General features: G+C 37.0%; 1 protein-coding gene across 13 annotated transcripts in view; it reads left to right on the top strand.

Annotated features, from left to right (window-relative positions):
• The window catches only part of ptprsb (protein tyrosine phosphatase receptor type Sb), a 139825-nt gene that overhangs the window by 15245 nt on the left and 102395 nt on the right, over positions 1–22185 (top strand). For 2 of the 13 annotated variants that reach the window (XM_083525484.1, XM_083525490.1), the window contains exons 2-5: positions 3983–4118; positions 10555–10628; positions 15273–15345; positions 16993–17118. In XM_083525484.1, the coding sequence (XP_083381610.1) occupies positions 17025–17118 (94 nt within the window). In that variant the 5' untranslated portion in view covers positions 3983–4118; positions 10555–10628; positions 15273–15345; positions 16993–17024. The remainder of the gene's footprint in view (positions 1–3982; positions 4119–10554; positions 10629–15272; positions 15346–16992; positions 17119–22185) is intronic. The other 11 variants (XM_083525479.1, XM_083525486.1, XM_083525480.1 and 8 more) reach the window with 6 other exon arrangements.

The following is a 22185-nucleotide window of genomic DNA, read 5'->3' as shown; positions in this document are numbered from 1 at the left end:
AGTAAAAGCAAGAGTACAAACACTTTATAGTATGAAATATTGAAGGTAATGCAATCATGAAAGATTAAATCACATAAGTGTAATGACGAAGAAATCAAACCTGTTAAATTGCTAAATACACATGGCTAAAAGATACATACGATTCATCATTGAGTTCCACTAGAATTTGGGATGCGGTCAGCATTTTAATTAATTCTAAAGGTGTTCAATAGGGTGCGGTCAGAGCTCTAAAGCAGGGCATTTAAGATGTAATTCATTCCAACACATGTAAACCATATCTTCATGGAGCTCTTTTTGAGCACAAGTGACATTGTCATGCTAGAACAAGTTTGGGTTTTCTGGTTTTAGTGAAAAGAAATTAAATGGTATCTCATCCAAAGACATCCCATACTATAATGTGAGCCTTTAAATTTAGCTGGAAAAGTCAGATTTCCTAATGTTTTTTCCATATAGTGTAGCTAAAACGTTAGCTAGCTAAACCCAATCTTTGGGTTCAATATGCTGATAATGCTGAGCATTAGCTGTCATTATACAAAATAGTGAAATCAATTTGTGTATCTAATAATAGAAAAGAAAATGAATGCATTTACTTTATTTTCCTTGTTGTTTTTGTTGTTTAAGATTTTTGAACAGAGAGCTTTTCTTAGTAAGATTTTATAAATTAGCACTGTATATCGAGGTGTCATTCATGAGTTGTAAATAAATAGCCCTTAGAGATTACGTACAGAAGAAAAATAATTCAGCCGTAGATCTTCCTGCGGTACATTTTGTTATGCATGATGAACCGATTATTCCTGGTTATCTAAATTATTAGGTAAAAGCAGCAGATTGAAATGTATTTCAGCAGATTTGTTCCTGTTTATGTACGCCTATTACACATGTAAATTTGAAGTGAAATGATTTCAGGATCAGTTTTATATTTTGCTAAATTTGACTTGAATTGGATGCATGCCCATATAGACTAATAACCATAAAAACATTACCAAAGTCTGTTTTTATTATTTTTTTAATTCCGAATGAAAACAAAAGTGACATCTGCTCTTGGATCAAATCCATTACGTCTTCATCCAAGTTATGCAAATGAGCAATCATGAGAAATGTATCAATTTATCTATTTTTTAGCACAATCTTTTATTAAATCATCTATAATTGTATTTGTAGTTTATAGTAGGTTTCCTGCGTTAGTATATTATCTGAATACGCCCCGCTTTTAACTCTGCCGGTGTACCTCACTTCTTACTGTGTGTTATTTATCATGCTTCCGGATCGTTCTGCGTATGCGTTATGCCCCCTTGATGCCTCGCCATCTGCCTTCGATGGGTTTGGCTGCCATGGCAGCTGGGCACAGAGGTATTAAAAACACAGAGAGGCTTCAGTTATCACTACTTGCTAAAAGTAGCAAGCTTTTTCATTCTGGGTTGAAATTTGAAGGTCGTGAGATTGTTTAATATGTACTGGAACTACTGTGTATTTTTACCACCTCTACTTCGTGTGTGTGGGTGGGTGAAAGTGAGATGAAAAATTAGTTGTAACATAAATTAGCGCCATTAATTTGACGACGGCAGAGTGAGTATCAGCCTCCCACATCATTACAGCCGAGAAAGTAAAGAAACTTGCTTGGCAGTTAATATCTCAGAAGAAATCCATATTACAATGTAGAAAAGTCAGACGTGAAGGTCACACGAATGAGTCTGTAAACGTGAGGTTGCATGTGTGTGAGTGTAAGCATGATTCCCTTGTGATGGACTGGCATCCTGTCCAGGGTGCATCCCTGCCTCATCTTGACAGCTTGCAAAGAAAGAGGACAAAAAGTAACTAGAATATATTCATTCCGCCATTTTGTGTCACACACTACTTACCAGGCTTGTTTGTAAATAATGGTGGAAATGATCAATATAGCCCCCAAGCTAGTTTTCATTAGGCAGTGTGAATTAAAATGCCTATTAATTGCTACTTAACACAATGATGTTAAACAGCTCTTTACCTCAATGGCATTGCTAAAAAAAGAAGAAGATTCAATGTACATATAAAAGCTACCCTCATGAACCTATCTGAACTGTGACACTTTTAGGTTTTTTTTTTTTTTTTTAAGTAAGTTGATTTTTTTTAACCTTAGAAATTCCTCAAAGGACTAAAAAGAAGTAGGTTCTTGATTACCAGGGCAAATCATGAGGTAGGTCACCTGGTCAATGAATTTTAGCGTTTAATGAATACAGAAGGGAGAAAAGGTAAAAAAAAAATTAATAACTTCTGGGCCTGCAGCCAGAACAATGACTTCTGTAAACCAGAGCAATATTTAGAGCGTTCTACGCCGAAGGAATTCTGGGACCCACCAAATGAAAAGTGAGAAAAAGGTAATTGGTAATGATTTCTTGTAAGACTTTTTTAAGATCTATTAATGCCTCATAAATCTGTAATAATGTGGTGTTCAGTGTATAACTGAGAAGCAATATTTATCAGAATTATAAGCATTATTAATTATTATTAACCAGCCCTATTATTTAAAAACGATATTTTTGAGTGCTTTAAGTGCAAAAAGTGATATTTTATATATTCAATTATTATGTATGATAAGTACATAAGTACTTTGTTAGACATTATTATTATTATGAGGTATTTTTTTGAGTTTATAAAAGTGCTTTTAAGGATGCAGTACTAATTTAAACAAAAGGACTGTTTAAACAAGACGAAAAAAAAAAACTAATATAGTTTGTTCATTTCTGATGTGTTTAGGTCATGATTTTGTTTAATGAGCAGTAACACGATTCTAATTAGTTCCTTACATAATTAAGAAGTGACAATAAAACCAACTTCATATATTTGTTTGTCAATAATGTAACCATTTTGTGATGCATGACTACATACTTTGTGTCCACTGTGGTGGGAATTCACCTGCAAACGAGTTCAAGATCAAAGACTGGAAAATATATATACGGTTCCGCTCATGGATTATTCATTTCATGATTAGAAATCAACATCCTGTTGGAAGACAGAGTACTCAGATGATCATATTATCATATTGTAACATTGTCTGCCCACTTCTATCCTCCTCACCATTGTTTTCTTCACCCCACGTATCCCCATCTTACCTCATCTATTTCAGTTATCATTCTCTTGCCCTTGCCTGTCTGAGACTGTCTGGGTCAGTTCTTTAGACACAGGAATGTCAGTACTTTCTTCCAAAAGTGCAACTTTCTAAGATATAAATAAATTTTATTTCCCCATTTTGTGAGTCCCTACTTCCTTCCTGAAAACACAGATTGGCAAAGCAGACATAAATTGTATGTGGAAATTAAACTTATGCAAGCATTGTAATTTTATTGTGTAAGAATTAGTGCTGTAAATAATTATTATTTTATTAATATATTAATTTTTTTTTGTTAGTCTGATGAAATGCTTTTTAAAACTAATTCAGGGTATTTATGTATAAAAGTGCACTTAAAAATGCAAACATATTGAGCCACATATTGAGTTTAACTATTTTTAATTGAGATATATTTATTAGCCGCTTGTTAAGGAGTGCATGGGGGATTTTTTCTTTGAAAGAATTCACTCATGCTGGGTTGTTTCTTTCTATAAAAAACAGCATTTGAATATGCAAGGTGAAGCAATTTGTGTAAATCAACATTTATATTGTTTTTAATGATACTTGCAGATGGGCGAGTTGACAACCACGCTTAAAAAAAACTCAATATCAAATATAATAAACATTGTTTTGACAATTTAAGTTGAAAAAAAGAATACACAGACATTTTGTTCAGTTGTGAAGATATAAGCTTTTAGAATATATAATTAATTCAATTTGTATACTAATATCATTCTTTTATTCTATCCGTGTCATCTACATTGTTGTAAACCCACTCATATCCTCCTCGCAGAATCATTATTTATTTATTTATTTATTTTTTATTTTTTTTATTTTCAGGAATTAAACTCTCTAAAACCACTAATTAAATTTCCCCACTTTCTGTTGTTTTTTCAGATTTGAGAGAGAAGAAGAGGGATGTCCTAAAACATACTAAAATCAGTATTTTTGCATTCTTGGCGTCACAGATTGCGATCCGACTGACCGGGATTTCTTAACACATCTCCGGGTTCAATATATAAGGGTCTACAAGGTGAGCTTTTCAATTTTAAAATTGTTTTCAGGAGAGGATGTAATGAAGGTCCAGACATGAAATGCAGCAAAAGAGAAAGAGAGAGCGCAGAAATGGAATTTAAAATTTAAATTAAAAAGCCTGCCTCTAGGATAACCTCTGTACCTGCTCCATTTGTCATAGCAGTATGTAGTATATAAACGTGTTATTTTCCGAAATCTGATCGCCTACCATTAATTCTGTGATAACATAGCAAGACCAAAACATAATAAAACTGGTGACTAGGGTTATACGATATATTTAGTCTAGGATAATCTCATAATTGTTGTTTTAACGATGTGCAAGTATAATTGATTCAGTCTGATGAAATGCATTAAGAAAAGGCAGAAAATGTGTACATTTATATCAATTTACAATATGTGAAAAAGTGACCCCCTGTAAAAATCAGCATTACAACATTTATATTATATTATAATTATATTTGAATATTATATAAATACTGATTTATATTTAATACTAATTTGGTAACAGCCAAATTGTCTTATTATTCTAATTGACTGATTAAAATGTAAGAATTTGACTTAAAAGTTGAACTTTTCAGAACAAACAGCTTTTATAAAGGTAAAACAAATGCCCATAAAAGGTAAAAGTCAATTTAAACTTATTGGAAAAGATTAATCTGTCACTACTATGAACTGACCTTCATACAGAATATGAAGTAAATCCAAAATTTCAGGAGTCAGCTGTCCACGATAGTCCCTGATGTACCAGCATATTAACACACTCAGCAAAAAGTTGTAGAATTATCGTTATCGATAAAAAATATATATCGATATAATTCTTCGTCAATATCCCACACCCGTACTGGTGATGACTTTTCCTCATCTATGAAGAAGCTTGTTTTTTTTTTTGTCCACTGAATTATCTTATCTTTTGATGCGCAAAATAATTCTTGAATGAATGTTTTTATGCCGACTAAATTCATAAACGAAGAAGGTATTAAATAAGCCTTTTGAAGCTTGCAGTGTTGATGTAAGAATGACTAAAAAGAGGCTCATTATACATTGTCAGGTAGAATAAGTTGGTGTGACTAAATGTGTGTATGCTTTAGTGTGTGTGTGTGTGTGTGTTAGAGAGAGTGAGCCGGCACACAGGTGACAGTGCTGGACTGGATAATTTGTCTGTTGATAAGTCTTGGACAGCATTGTGTTTTTACCCGGGGCTGGCAGTACGACAAAGCATCAGTGATTTTCTCATTAAACAGAGTCCGTACCTTTTTCCGAGCACACCGGTTGGCAAAGCAAATACAAATGGCACCTGGAAAGGAAACTTGCGCAAGCATTCTACTTTTATTGCATGAAGATCCAACGTTTCCTGTTTATAATTGTGTTGTATCCAAGATTTATGGTATAATGAAATTATTATAAATTTTTTTGACCTATTCTCATTATGGTTAACATTTTCCTGTTTTACCCACAATGCCATTCAGCTAGGCTTGTGATAGTTGGCAGCAGTGGAATTTAGCCCTTGCGTTAATCCTTCAAGTAGAACGATGCAGCGGTGCTTTAGTCCAGTACTCTGTTCAGATCTTACAACTATTTATCTGTACATTCCCATCAAATCAGCTTCCGAAGCTTTCATGCAATCAATGCCTTCCACGTCAATGTGTTTGCTATCTCAAAGATAACTAATTAGCTGTGACGTTTCTGCATTGTTTTCTAAAGTGTTTATGGTCACCATATTTCCTACACGGGATTTCTCATTAATCAGACATTAAATTTCACTGGAAAAAGGTGAGCAAGAAAAAAAATAGCCCTTGCTGAGAGTAAAATCTTTCTATTTTTAACTATGTTTAAGGTTGAACACCAGTGTAACCATCCCTCTGTAGTGTCTATTTAATGTACTCCATTGTGAAGGTTTTTTGATGTACATTTAACCCAACGCTCACACTGATGTCTCATACACACAATTTGCAGCATGGCTTTGTGTCCGAACGAGCCAGCAAGTGTATGACTCGCCTCTGGCACATTTCACATGCGCAGACTTTCAACTGCTATTAGCCATTATGCTACCATTAACGCGACTCCGCTCCACTCTGACCGTGGCTCAAGGCATATATTCAGCTTTGAACATAACAAGCATAAGCTCTTACGGTTATTCATTCGCCAGATGTTTTTTTTCTTCATTTTTATTTTATTCGGATTGCCTTGCAATTAAGATTTTAATGAAAGAAGAACAGCACACTGGTGGAGCAGGTGGTCTTCGTAGCTCTAGGGTTGTTGGGTTTGGTTCTATGGTGCAGCTTTCCTTAAGATTAAAACTCATAAGCCACAAGGATCACGTAACTCAAATCTAAAGTTGCTCTTGTCCCAAGTGTCCCAGATCTTGTCCTAAGTTTAGTTTTATGGCTTTAGACACTACACATGCAGTAAACATATTTGTGCTGTGTTTTTGGAAGTGGGTGGATTTGATCATAAGTTTAAATCCGATCTCCACCAAACTGCCACTGTTGGACCCTTGAGCAATGCCCTTTACCCTAAACTGCTCAGTTGTGTAAATGGGATAAATGGGATAAATTCTGGGTAAGGCAACTTTCCCAAATGCCATATGGGTAAAAGGATATATATTTTTAAGGTAGATAAGGACTTAAAGGGCAAAAACTCAGGGCCAGATTATATTTATAATATATTTTAGGTCCCTCTGATTTTTTTTTGCCACCCTGCCTGCTTCTGCTCCTGCTTCTGCTTCTGCTCCTTCTCCTGCTTCTGCTCCTGCTCCTTCTCCTGCTTCTGCTCCTTCTCCTGCTTCTGCTCCTGCTCCTGCTTCTGCTTCTGCTTCTGCTCCTTCTCCTGCTCCTGCTCCTGCTTCTGCTCCTGCTCATGCTCCTGCTCCTGCTCCTTCTCCTGCTTTTGCTTCTGCTTCTTCTCCTTCTCCTGCTTTTGCTTCTGCTCCTGCTCCTTCTCCTGCTTCTGCTTCTGCTCCTGTTCCTGCTCCTGCTTTCACCAATTTGGGAAAATTGGTTTTTGTTTATTACTCTGCAATGTATTGCTCTTTTTGCCAGCTCTTGTTATTTTTACTGCTTGTTGATTTCTTTTTTTCGGACTGTGCTCTTTCTCTGCTTCTCCTGGTCTCCAGGTTTGAATTTGTTTATTCTGTTCTCTGACTGTTTTTGAAAGTGTTTAAAAGTTTTTGGACAGTGGGGATTTTTTTGCTCTGCTCCCTGCCTTCATTAAAGACTGCATTTAGGTCCCTTCACTCATCGTTTCTGAGACTTTTTATTTATTTGCCATTTGATTTTCCAAGACAGAAGTTAGTTTTGCTGTAAATATAAAGTCTGCCAACAGATTTCATACTAAACCATATGTTTTGGTTTTCTGTCCAGTGCACCAACTAATGTGCACTGATCAGGCATAACATTATGACATTGCAAAATTATGACCTGTTAAGTGATAAACACTGATTATCTCTTCGTCGTTGCACCTGTTAGTGGGTGGGATATATTAGGCAGCAAGTGAACATTTTGTCCTCAACGTTGACATGTTACAAGCAGAAATAATGATCAATCACAAGGACCAAATTGTGATTGCTAGATGACTGGGTCAGAGTATCTCCAAAACTGCAGCTCTTGTGGGATGTTTCTGGTCTGCAGTGGTCAGTATCTATCAAAAGTGGTTCAAGGAAGGAACTGTGGTGAACCGGCGACAGGGACGCAGGGAATATATATATATATATATATATATATATATATATATATATATATATATATATATATATATATATATATATATATATATATATTACACACAAAAAAGAGTCACACACTAATATTCAGTTGGACCACCTTTATCTTTGATTAAAGCACTCATTCGCTGTGGCATCGTTTCGATAAGCTTCTGCAATGCCACAACATGTATTCCCATCCAGAGTTACAGTAAGAGAGTCGGACTGCTGTGCAAAGTCGTGTCCAGCACATCTCAAAGATTCTTAATGAGGTTAAGGTATGGACTCTGTGGTGGCCAATCCATGTGTGAAAATAACGTCTCATGCCCCCAGAACCACTCGTTCACTATTTAAGCCAGATGAATCCTGGCAGTCATCTTAGAATATGCCTGTGCCATCAGGGAAGAAAAAATCCATTGATGGAATAACCTGGTCATTAAGTATATTCAGGTAGTAAGCTGACCTCATTCTTTGGGCACATAACATTGCTGAACCCAGACCTGACCAACTGCAGCAGCACCAGATCAGAACTGCACTGCCCCCACACCACTAGGCATGATGGGTACATCGGTTCATCCGCTTCTCTTCCTACCCTGATGTGCCTATCACTCTGGAACAGGGTAAATCTAGACTCATCAGACCACATGACCTTCTTCCATTGCTCCAAAGTCCAATCTTTATGCTCCCTAGCAAATTGAAGCCTTTTTTGCTGATTAGCCTCACTAATAATTGGTTTTCTTAAGTCTAAACAGCTGTTTAGTCCCAATCACTTGAGTTACTATTACACATAGCTGTAGGTTGTACTGTTTTATTTTTACGATCTGATTTCACATTTCAAACATTTAAGTGATCGCCAATCAAGATTTTTTCCGACTACATTTCTCTTCAAAGATGATGGTTCCCCACTATCCTTCCAGTTTTTAATGATGTGTTGAACAGTTATTAACCGAAATTTAGTAGTTTTCAGTCTCCTTAGATGTTTTCTTTGCTTGATGCATGCCAAAACTTTGACCCTTCTGCAACACAGGATGTGTCTTCTGACATGGTTGTTTAAGAAATGAGAAGCTACTCAATGCATCAGTTAGGGTTAAATAACTTGTTAGCAAATGAAACATATTCATCCATGCAGTAATATTCCAATGGGAGGCTCTTACCTATTTGCTTAGTTATATACAAAAAACATCTTTGTGACATTTTTTGCATTTCAGAATGCAGACCTCTAATTGTCTATTTACGAAGATGTTGCTGGACAGTGAGATCGAATTAATTCAACTTCCAGAAACAACTAATTGTTTTTCAACTTAATCTACTGCATCCGAAACATATGGTAAATTATCATAAATGGCAATTTCAAAATGTTTGCCTGTACTCGGAAACGAACAGAAAACCTGATTATCCAGAGCTCAATTATAACAGAAATCTACGAACAGTTGTTGGGGGTGTCAATAGCCAATTATATGAATCGCATACTTTTGTAGAACATTTTAATGAATATGTGCAATGTGTCCTTTCAGAACAGGGACTGTTTTTTTGTACCAGAGGAAAGAAACTGAGGTTATTATAGGCAAAAAAACACAGAAATGCATAATAAGTATGGTCGTAATTAAACTGAATGACTATAGTGTACATCATCATCATCATCACACATTTTCCCGGTTCATAGACGTCCATTATAGGTGCGTTTCGAGTAAACGGATTTTATCCTACAGATGAAATACATATTGAATTGATTTATTTAAGTAAGAAAAAAAGGACAATTTGATCTTCTGTTACACATCATAACAATTGAAATCTTTCCATGAACATATCATTCTACTCAAACTGATCCAAAGTCTGCTATCGAGCCTTTTCAATATACCTGCAATTACATAGATCTATTGTGCTTTAAAAAAGTTCTCCAACCTCTTCAATCTTATAATTTCATCCCCTGCTTTAAAACTGCCCTTAAATCCGATACATTGATCTAGAAGTGCAGCTTCCATTCAGTTCTGTTCTGGCCCGCTAACCTCAGATGCCTCTAAGGCTTAAGGTCGCATATAGGCCTGGCAGGAAGATCATACTGACTGGATGGATTTTGGTGCAGTTGTCATGGAAATGATGCTCCCTGAGGCCCTAGGACTAAGCCTGTGGACTGGACTGCACAAACAGACTGCTGGCTGATGAAGATGAGCGAGCGAGTCAGAGAGAGAGAGAGAGAGAGAGAGAGAGAGAGAGGGAGAGAGAGAGAGAGAGAGAGAGAGAGAGAGAGAAAGAGACAGAGAGAGACAGATAGATGTAGGAGGCAAGGGAAAAGTGGTTGACAAGGCAACAATGAGGAAAGACACGCCTCACTGCACCAGAGATGAAGAACAGTGCTTGGGATGTGGCGAGGGAGGACACACACACACACACACACACACACACACACACACACACACACACACACACACACACACACACACACATATATACATACATAGATATACCATCACATCTCTCCAAACAGTGCCTGACATTTCTCTTAAGTCTTTTCGCTTGTTGAATATGTGTAATTAAAGAAGAGCAGCAAAATCTGTTCAAGCTCAGCACACTGATTATGACCTGCTCGATCACGGGCTCTGAATATAACAAATGCCCACGAGTCATATTTTACAGCGTATCAGATTTGGCTGTCTTTCGCTGAATTTCTTTGATTAATGATCGGATCACGTTAACATTTTATGCCCTGTATGTGTTTGTGTGCGTGTTTATTTTTTAGGCATTCACGTTCAACCTGCAGAGGATTACCAAAACCTGGACATGACACCAAATCAAGTATAAAAAGACAGTGTGGTTAGTAGGCTTTATTCTTTTATTGAATGGTCCCAAATAAAGTAGTAATGTTTAGTTATGTTTATAAAAATAAATACAGCTGCTTCCTGAGTTACGATGGTTGAACTTGCGATTTTTGAATCCTATGATGCTGATAGCGATATGACGAAATAGAAACAAAAAATGTTTACGTTTCGTGTGGCAGCTGAACGTAGCAGCGTATGATCCAGCTTCCATTAGCGAAATGGCTCTCATCAACGCTCCTGCTACCACATACATATATATATATATATATATATATATATATATATATATATATATATATATATATATATATATATATATAGTATAGTTTATATTGTGCAGTACTGTAAATTGCTCTGTTTACTGTGTAAAAAAAATATGTACTGTGATTTGTTAAATGATTAAATTATTACAGTATACTTTCCCATACTAATCACTATTTTTATTATTGCTCCCCGGTAGGCTAGGCTATGTCTCAATATTTTCAAGCTCTGATAGGGGAAACCTGAATATCTTTCTCTCTCTCTCTCTCTCTCTCTCTCTCTCTCTCTCTCTCTCTCTCTCTCTCTCTCTCTCTCTCTCTCTCTCTCTCTCTCTCTCTCTATTGTGTACTAGTGTGTTATACAGGTAATTCTTGTTTCATTTGCTAAGTGTGTTGGTTATATAAAGCACTTCCTTGCTAGCTGCTAATTACCTAAGCTATTTGCCAACTACTGAACTAGCAATATTAATAAACTGCTATGCTAATAAGCTCACATGTCACTCTGCATTACCAATCGATAAGGATTTATATGATTTTTTTTATGACTTTATTTAATTAAATTCAACGTTAGTAGTGGGCGTATATGAATCATAGCCGGTGTTGAAATGATGAGTGACACGTGACAAGAAATGATGACGTCGAGAGAGAGAGAGAGAGAGAGAGAGAGAGAGAGAGAGAGAGAGAGAGAGAGAGCAAGAGAGAGAGAAAGCTATTTGCTGAGCTTTTGTTAAAGAAAACCTCGGCTCAAGGATCCTTTGTATTTTTTCCTGCCCTCCTGTTGAGAGTGAATACGTGCTGTACCTGTGTCAAAACAGTCCCACCATGCTTCTAATTATCAATTGAAGGAAGTGTTTTCCCTAATTGTGCATTTGCTTGGCAAGACCTGAGCAGAGGTATAGCATCGTATAATCGCCTCCTCCTGCAGAAACATGCCATGTCTGCATCTGGTACGATCCTTTATTTTAACTGTATTTGTTGAGCACAGCATGTTGCAGCATTTGGTGGAGGTCATGCAGGTTAAAACGGGAGTAAAGCCGGGAATGAGGAGTGGCTGTGTTCGATTCTGAGTTAATTTAAGGCAGAGTGTAAATGATTCGCAAGCAATCTGAACAGACTAGAGGATACACTGGCAGTTATTTCCATCCTAATAGTTCTACTATTATGATAATAGTGTTACCATCAAGTAGTATTTTTAGCTCAGTTCAGTAGTACCTCCCTTGAAATTAGGGACATGACGATGTGATACCTCGAGTATATAGATGTAACCCAACACGAGTCTGTTATATAGAATAAACAGATAATGTTTTCTAAACAGATACAAATATCGATACAAATTGGAGGCACACTGTTAGCATAACCACTGCTGCACCGAACGCCCAAAATACAGCTAATCAATTGTTCATGAATTCTATACAAACTGGCCAAAAAAAATCTGCTTTTATTTAAATCCCATGCACATTATGCATTTTGCACAGGCATGCATTATCTCTTTTTAGTCTCCAGGATATACTGATTTAATTATTGGAAGAAAAAGAATCACTTTCACATTCATTGCATAGGTTTTCACAATCCTTAAATTCATTTTCTCCATCGTAAATGAAAAAGAAAAAATGCTTTTTTTTTCCCCAGACACAGAAATTCGGCCCAAACTATTAATTATAGATCCCTAATTTGATATTTGGCTTGTCATCAACTCATTTGTTTGTAAAAAGTTTGAAACCATTGAACTCCAGGAAGTCCTTTCTAGACCACTGAACGGATTGCAATGAAATTTGGAACATATTCGGGTCTTAGGTGCTCACTAAGAAAGGGTTTTGAAAAATTCGCCCTGGCTAACTCGCGAAAAACCCGATTTCTCACGCATTGTACATTCTTCGAAATAACATTACGGATCCTAATGAAACTTAGTACATTGTTTCTTATTAGATGTTAGATGCACAATAAAAATTATTTTCACAGTAGTTTGCCCTGTATCGGTACTACAAAGGGGTAGTACGTTATTTGTTGACGTTACGTTCTGATCTCTGATCATCCAGTCCTGCTCAGTGCTTACTGCTTATTGCCATATTGCTTAGCGTTCTGCCTTCCGTAGCGAAGCACGGGTACTTTCAGCTAGTAGAAATATATACCGTATTTTCTGGACTATAAGCCGCTACTTTTTTCCCACGCTTGGAACAAAAGTCTTAAACAATTAAGCGGCTAATTTATACATTTTCCCGGTTTCACAAACTTCAAGCCAAAAAACTGAACCCCATAACATTAGACCAATGAAACTGCCAAACGGGTTCAGGTGAACCAATGAAACTCTATATATTAAATCAGATGCGCTCCCACTAAATCGGGCCGCACCACATCATAAATATGGATGCGGTTCCTCTGACATTTGACCTGCCGCTCACTCGGACTGTCAACAGGAAATGCTAATCATTCGTCACGCTGAAAACAACCGGGCATGAAAAAACGCACTTCACCTGTGTTCTGAGCTGCATGGCATCGGGAGAAAAGCTTCACCGATGGTGATTTTTAAACGACGATGCCAAAAGATAAACTGTCGAGAGAAATTGTTGTGAAAGGAAGGAGGAAGACAATGAACAATGAACAATGACTTTTCTGGTAGGCTACTGTTTAGATACAAACCGTGTAACAGACACTGTCTTTCATTAAAGCCTGTGTAAAGTTCATTAGTTTCAGTGTAGACACCTGCGGCTTATAGACAGGTGCGACTTATTAATGTTCAAAATAAAAATCTTTGTCAAATTCAGTGCTTATATTACCTAATATTGGATGATTATGCATGTAATATATACCTAATATTGGATGATTATGCATGTAATATATACATTTTATCCAGATAAAGTCTTTACTTTGAACACTATACATTCTAAAGATAATTATTGAAATATAATTATTGATCACTATCTGACTTATTCTTTATTCTGTGCCTACGCTATTTCCTCTTTTTAAAATGAAGCACACGCTCTGCAATCTTTTCTAGAAAAAAAAGAATCAATCAGAAATTGATCGACTCGTATGACCTTTTGTTCAGGGAAAAAAATTTTTTTATTTATGCAGCCGTGTTCCATCAATCAAAAATAGGTGATCGAAAGCATCACATCTCACTTGTAGTCTTGTTTATCTCATCATAGAGAACTATAGGTAGTGGGGAAGGAGGTAATATTGGGTGCCAAACACACACACACACACACACACACACACACACACACACACACACACACACACACACACACACACACACACACACACACACACACAACTTATTGCAAATATTGACTGCTGGATAGGCGAATCATATAGCTTTGGTTGAAAAATTGGCCTCTCCTACAGACTTGGGTGTTCACCACACTTAATGTGAAAGCCGGCCAGGAAAAACACAGTGCACTGGGAAGGTTTTCAATAATTAATAGGCCTTTTGTAAAAAACAAAAAAATATTTCATATCCGCTATGGTTGGACAGGAGCATGAGTGCGACGATGCATTATGTTATGACACACGTACGATGAAGCGTTCCAGAGCACTTAGGTGTAGATTTGTTTTTGAGTGGACTGTTTATTATAAGCGGCATTGCGGTAGTAAGCATTTCTTTCATTAGTGCAGAAGATTAATTACAGAATGATGAAAAAGATTTCCTGCTTTGTTTGCCAGCTCTGGTCTTCAGTTGCAGAGTGTTTTGAGCGAATAAACTGTATGTGACCTGTGACTTTATATATAATATGTGTTTATTTTGCAAAAAAAGAATGATTTATGTAAGTTAAATAGTTATTATCTGTAAAAGGGATACTTTGTAGGCTTAATTCATGTAATTGGAAATAATTGCTCCTTTGAAAGCTAAATATCTTTGACCCTGATGAATGAAGTGCTCACTCATTTGTAGCTGTCAAAAAAGTACATATATATAAAATTTATGTGCATTTGTGTTTGTGTGTGTATGTAAATTCTTGGGTTGATTGGTAAGGTCAGCAGAGCACCTCCTTTTCCTTTCACTGTGGATATAAAAAGCGATTAGTAAGCAAGATACGAAGCAGCTCGACAAATTTCTTCCAGCTTGCAATTTACAGATGATTTTAGGGGAGACACACACACACACACACACACACACACACATACACAGATACACACTTTCCCTGTAGCCAAACATGATACATTTGTTGCAGCGTTTTTTGAATCTGCTATTTCAGGGTTTTGCATAAGTATATTTTCCATATTTTTGTAGCAATAGAACCAAAATGGATGTCAATTTGATAGGAAAATATAATGGAGAAATAAAGCTTGTGACTGTACTGCTGTGTAACCTGAAAATCATCTTGCTCACGCCATCATTTGAACGACTGTGTAAAATCAATGTTCTATTTCAATTTCAGGTTGTAAAATTACAAAAACGTGGAAAAGTTCAAGGAGGGTGAAACGCCGTTCTGGACTCTGATTGGCCAGAAGGTATTAATCCGCATTGAAAAATATTAACTCTGTCAGTAGTGCCTGCTATAATTGAGACCTCATGAGGCTATAAGTCATAATAAATAACTGATTCAAACACTGATTTCTGTTAGGGAACATTTATTTAATGTCTAAGTGTCAACTTTAGTGCTTTTTAGTGCTTTAGTGTAATACTCACAATTTTAGTAAAGCATAAACCATAGATTCCTATTATTCTAAATGTTACCAATACAACATAAACCAAGGCAAACATAATTCAGTTTTGACATGTTCTCTTGAAACACATTTTAATTTCCACTCAGAAACTCTCATAATCTTTTTTTTTATAGCTAAATTGCACACTTTTACAGATTCCTGTGATCTGCAATTAGATGAGGTATCCTAATTCTTTTAATAGCATGATGATGGTTGTAAAATGATGCTTTGAGGATCACATTTCAAATGCAATTGTAGCATGAAATAGCTCATTTCCTGTGCAGTAATAATCTTTCCACTGGACTGTGGCCTGTCGCCTATGAAACTGGCCGATTTGTAATGACATAATAAGCTACAATAATTTCTGGTTTTCAAGCTTTTTGTTCAAGATTCTGTATGCAGACATTTTAGATTTTCACTGCACAGCTCAGGCTGCTGTCGACAGACTAGGGAGCTTTGGTGTTCGATTTCCTAAAGGCTATTCATTGCCCATGCTTTTCAGGAATTTGTGCATACACAGTAGCAAAGCTTTGAGCAAAAAATGATTGATGCTGCTTAGGCTATACATGATCGTAAGAGTCATTTTGCAGTGTGCACCATTGAAAAAACAAAAACAAACCCACTGTATAGTGTCCTGACAAGAAGAAAAGAAAAAGGAAGAGAATGACAGAAGGACTAGACTGAGAATATTTAGGAGCGGTTCTTCCAAATGGATTAGCAGGGCTTCTTCGCAAGACATAAATACACTCATATAAGGTTTATTTTTGGCATTTACCACTAACAAACATCTTCAGACGGATTATGTAGTTTTTTTCCCCTAGATTTTGTCATGTGAGTGCACCTATAGATTTTATGCAATTTTGTATGATCTTTTTTGGTTCATATAAGCAACACGTCATCCGCAGCGATTGAGACGGTTTGTATGAAACACAGTTGTCGATGTAATTAAGGCGAACAAAGCGAATTGTTTACTTTATCACCATTTCTTTTTCTCTAAATGGAAGAGGAAAAACATGAAGGAGGAAAAAAATCGATTGAGTGAACACACATTGTCTAATTAAAGTATAAATATGTTGTATTACTTTGATGTTGAAAAGAATAGTTTTTCCGGTTACTGTGTTTGGGATTTGGTGGAAATATGGCATGAATCCAATAGAGTATTATGTGTGTGATGGGTTTTCCTCACATTATTCTTATTATGTCACCGATGAGACTGATCTGGACTGAAAAAATTAATGGTCAGGAGAAAATATTCTGAGACTACAAGAAATCAACAAATGATAGTCATTGTTAGGCGCTGTAATATGTAATATCAGTAAATGGTCTGTTTTGAGGTATGAAGAAATGGGTTAGATAGCGTAGCTGCTTGACCTTTTCTCTCACTTACTGATTGAATGACACCAGGAAAAATTCGAAGCAAAAGCTAACTCTAGCTCTGTTTTCCTTTTGCAGTGTGCCCGGACGATCGTGTGTGCTTCCCCGTCATGGCTCCTGGCTCTCTGGAGGTGTTTCCCTCTTCCTTCTTGCTCCTGCTGGCCCTCCTGCTCTCTTTGCTCTCCAGCACCTGCCATGCCTTATGTATGTATCCAGCCATTTATTAACAAATTTGTATCATTAAAAGGTGACGTAATGTCTGGTAGTGACTGTACATATGGGCTGTCGATGATGGGGTTTCATATAAAAGCTGTTAATCGCAGCTTTCGAATATCTGAATTGGTCAGAAGGTGGTGATTAATTTAAAAACAGCAGCTCTGACTCTGGCGGCTTTAAATCAGCTCGCACTTTTATATGATAGCACTCTTTCTAACGTTATCGTTTTCATATTAACATGGCTGATATGGTGTAATGTACGGATGGAATCTACAAGGTTTAATGTTTTCTGTTCCATGTTCTCTATTGGAGAGTCTTCAGGATTGTGAGCGTCTCTGTAACATCACATTCCACAATATTAAATGTGACTATAAATAGATGCAAGGTTTTGTATGTTATTATTTAGTAAACATATTACATATTGCTATAGGAAGATGATAGACATGGGGTTACCAACAGGATGAACCACACGAGGCTCAAGTCTGTGGTTTTATTGACGGACCTGATTTTTTTTCCCATATTATGTGTTCATGAAAGTCAATACTCTGTTTTCATGTATAATACCAGAATCAAACAGAGACATTTATCAAACCTTTGGTCCATCTTTGACTTCTGGTCAAGCCATTGTTTCCTATTCTCACACCTCATTCGATCATGAGGCTCTAGTCTGTGGATTTTTTGACGTATCTGATTTTATTTTCTATGTAATATGTTCATGAAAGTCACAACAATGTTTTCATGTATCATTCCCGAGTCAAACAGAGACACCTATCATCCCTTATTTCTGGTCGAGCCATTGTTCCCGCAGATCACGCCTCACTCGATCGTGGCCCGTGCATGCCCGAGAATGATTAAGGTTCCTCTTCTTCCACCAGCGTCCTCTGTCCCTGATGGTTTTTTAATTATAGTTGTCATGCGGATGGTGTGCTCCACTCCACACCGGGGCATGTGACATCACTAGTTAAGAGTTAGCATCAGCTGATCTCTCGTTCCTCATGGTTGTTTGGTCGTTTTTGTTTTCCCGGTTGAACAAGTACCATTGGGTAAACGAACAACTGCAGAATGCATGAGTGCGTGTGTGCATGTAAGGGTGTGTGTACGTTACATCAGTGGAACGGCTCCCAATAGAGAGGTCTGAATATAAAGCCTTGTGTTGCTGAGGGAGCAGAAGCATGTCCCAGTGCTTCTGGAAGATTCTGCGAGATCAGAAGGCGAGCAGTAAAAAGCCGAGTCAGTGATAGCGCAGTGATAGTGGAAGCTGAAGCGGTGTGACGAGAGATGTTAAGAGACAACGCCCCTCAGCAGCTCTCTCCAGCGATTTCTTTTAGTTTTTTTATCTTTAGAGTACATCAATAGTTTGCTCCCTGTCACCATCTCTCCATCATGCTGCCCGGGAATACTTTAGTCAGCTATATATATATATATATATATATATATATATATATATATATATATATATATATATATATATATATATATATATATATTTATATATATAAAATGCTGGTATATATACTTTAATTCTTTTGCACATACCACTTGCATGCTTTGCCTATTTCTTTGCTTCGTCTATTTTCTACTCGTTTCCATCCTTCTTCACATATTAGAGCTCTAAATACTTTTGTTTACCCTTTTGTAATAAAAGGCTGATTTTCTCTAGCTTTACTTAGGTAAGGCTGGGAGAAACGTGAAGAAACACTTGTTTCCGAATAAAAAACTGTGATGAAGGCGGGTAGGTGGAAAGAGGAGGTGTGGGATCTGGTTGCCATGGTGAGAACCAGGCCTGGCTTAGCCCTGACAGATGAGTGTGAGCTCGCTGTCGGCTCTGTTTGAACCGATGCTATGGCAACAGGACACGGAGGCGATGATCCTCGGCTTGGTAATGCTGGTATCTATGACTACGAAACCCCACCCTCGAAACACCTTCCTTTCACACACATGCACACACATGCACACACACATGCAATTCAGTGTCCGGTGGGAATTCGATCCACTCTGCATCCGGAGTCAAGCGGACGGGGGCCAAGCTCAGGCACGCTTTATTAGATTCAGCCGCGGAATTACAGCGGTGTCGTATTTATCGCTTCCCGTCTGCACATTGACAGAAGAGCACTAAATCGGCTGGCGAGTGCCACTCACTCTGCCTCGACTTTTTGTCCGCCGTGAAATATTAGCCTTTTATTTCATTACAGCATTTGTCGCTTTCTGACACAAATCTGCCCTCGGGCTTGCACGCAGTCCAGCGTGTGTGTAATAACAGCTTTTTCTGTTTTGCCCAAGTCACCAGGTGTAGCACGTAAGAACGATTTTGTTGAATTTATTGTGCACTCTGAAATCACCGGATTGTTTTTTTGGGATCTGTTTGTTGCTGGTTAAAGCTTTTATAATATGGCCACGGAGCTGCAGGCATAAATTGATTGCAACTTCCTGCAGGTCAATAAAGCAGCTGTGTTTCTGGGCTTTATGCACCTTCTACTTGCCTTGTTATGGCCAATTGTGAAATACCGTTTGCTGGAGAACAAGTTGAAAGCATCTATTAAGTGTTGAATATCACTATAAAGAGAGGGAAGAGAAAGTGTATGCTCATGCCAGCGCTTTTCAGTTGCCTTTCAGCTTCTTCTTGTACAATGACAATTTTATTGTATTGTCTTATTAGCAGAGGTGTAAAGAGTACATAAAAAAAACTTAAGTAAAACTATAGATACCTTAGTGCAAAACTTAACTTTTTCAAGTAAATATCCAATATGACTTGAGTAAAAGAATTAGAGTATCTAATTTGTACAGTACTTGACTATTAACTCATATTGAACGTAGGCTCAAAGATGCACTAATCAACACCAAGACACATGTTAGTGAAAGGTTTATTTCCTAAAATCAAATCAAATTTACACCTCAACACTGCATTAACTGACCACACAACAGCCTCTTCAACATGGCAAAATGAAGCAAAGATCAAACAAGTCGGTAACAAATAAAATGACAGTATCATGTCGCAAAGTAGAAGAACTGTTAGTATGCAATGGATATTAGATAAAGTAAAACCATACATTCAGTGCTGACTGACTGATTGCAAATGTAATTGGTAACGGTCATTGTAAAATATAGTAGAGTTGAAAGTATACAGTGCAACCCCCCTCGCGAGTAACAAAAAGATTTTCTACGAGTTACTCTTAGTCCGGTTCCAAATGAAAAGTCGCGAACTATCAAGGTCGCAAGTGTCAAGGTCGTGAGTATTGAAGTTCCACTGTATATATTGAATCCTAAATGTAGTTGAGTATAGAGTAAAAGTTGCTTATATCTTTAATACTCCATTTAAACTAGAAAGTAGACAAAAAATTCAATTTACTCAAATACTTGACACCACTGCTTTCGCAAGAGGCAAAACCCACAATATGATCTTGTAAATCAATATTTTTTATATTTTTCACTGGACTGAGGTCAGGACTGGGGTCAGTTGTGCGTTCTGAACCCCAGCTTCCTAACATCCCTGGAATATGCAAACTTTTACTGAATTTCACTGTGCTGTAATGCAAGTAAAAGCCTCTTTTCCCTCTTTACCACTTTACCTTATATAACAGCTGGGCTTTTGTTTCAGATCCAGCTTTTGGTTATTTTTTATACAAATTATTCAATCAGAAGCATCTTATCAGAATAACCACGGGTCTGAAGACGTTAGTTCAGAATGGGAAGAGTTTTTAGACCTTTGTGGATTAGTATTCGCCTGTCTGGTCTAATTAGCAAATTGTACAAATGACTTGATGGGAAAAAAAAAAGAATAAAATCCTTGATCACAAAAACAGAATGTTTAAAGAATAAAGCGTAGGCTTGTGAGATGCCATCATTCTATCAGACAAAAATCCATTGACTGATCATAGTATTGCCTGCGGCTCTGAGAAGGGAATAGACAGGAACGTGGTTAGACGCTCGCAATCGTAATCAGTACACTGAAAAAGAAATAATGCCAAAAGCTAGTTACGAGCCAACTGAGGCTGCTTATTGCTAGCATTTGTTTATATGTTTTTTGTTGTTAAACCCATCTTGCAGAACTGGAATCAGGACTGTAAATAAAACTTCCAAGTTATTAGTAGTAACTATGCTCAGTATAAAATTGAATAAAAATATCGTATAAACTATGCGTGCACAAATACTTGTTACATTTTTGATCAAACGATAAGCAACACTGTACGATTTTTTACAATTTATTCCCTTGTTTTTGTGTTCTGTGTGCAAAGATAATGACTTTATCTGTTAAAGGGCAGATGAGGGAAACTAAGGTTTCTCAAAGTAAGATGTTTCATCGCCCTGTTTCGAGGTCAGACAACAATGGCTATTAATGTTGATAAAGGATCAGTAGGCGATAGAGGAAACACTTGATACAAGATACAAAAAGGCTTCTTTTTGTCGATCATGAAGCCGCAGACACACTAAATCGTCCAACTTGATCGACTTCATGATAGTTGGAATCAGTTAGCGCTTCAGAATTCTGTTGTTAGTCGTTAAGCCAATTTTCCAAGATCTTCCCCCAACTGTTACCACAAAGTAATCGGCACACAATTGTACAGTGTAATGGATGACTTGGATGTGGTATAATAAAGATTCCCCTTTATTAAACTAGCAGATAGAAAACTGTTCCAGCATGACAATGCCCTCGTACTCAAAGCGAGCTCCATGAAGATATGCTTCACATTGGGTTGGATTGGAAGAGCTTCTGCTATAGAGCTCTGACTTTAGCCCTATTGAACACCTTTGGCATTAATTGGAATTGGAAAACCCCAGGATTCCTTACACTGACTTCCTAAACATCATTGTGGCTGAATGTCTACAATCTCCAAAAGCACACTGAAGTCAACTGTTCGTATTTCGCTAGTTTTCTTTTCCAGTTATACCATCCAGTTGAGAATAGACTTGTGCATCAGGACTGGGAGATCATTCGATCCAGACTTAAGCTTGAAGAATAATAAGCTTGTGAGGTGAAGAAAACATTGGTTAACACCTTTATAGATTCCGACCGAGTTGAAAGTAAATCTCATCATATTTTTGTTGGCTATTGTAATA

The sequence above is a fragment of the Silurus aristotelis genome (assembly GCF_946808225.1).
Source record: "Silurus aristotelis genome assembly, chromosome: 22".
Classification (NCBI taxonomy): domain Eukaryota; kingdom Metazoa; phylum Chordata; class Actinopteri; order Siluriformes; family Siluridae; genus Silurus; species Silurus aristotelis.
Note: the sequence above shows the minus strand (reverse complement) of the source record. Positions and strands in the feature narration are given on the sequence as shown.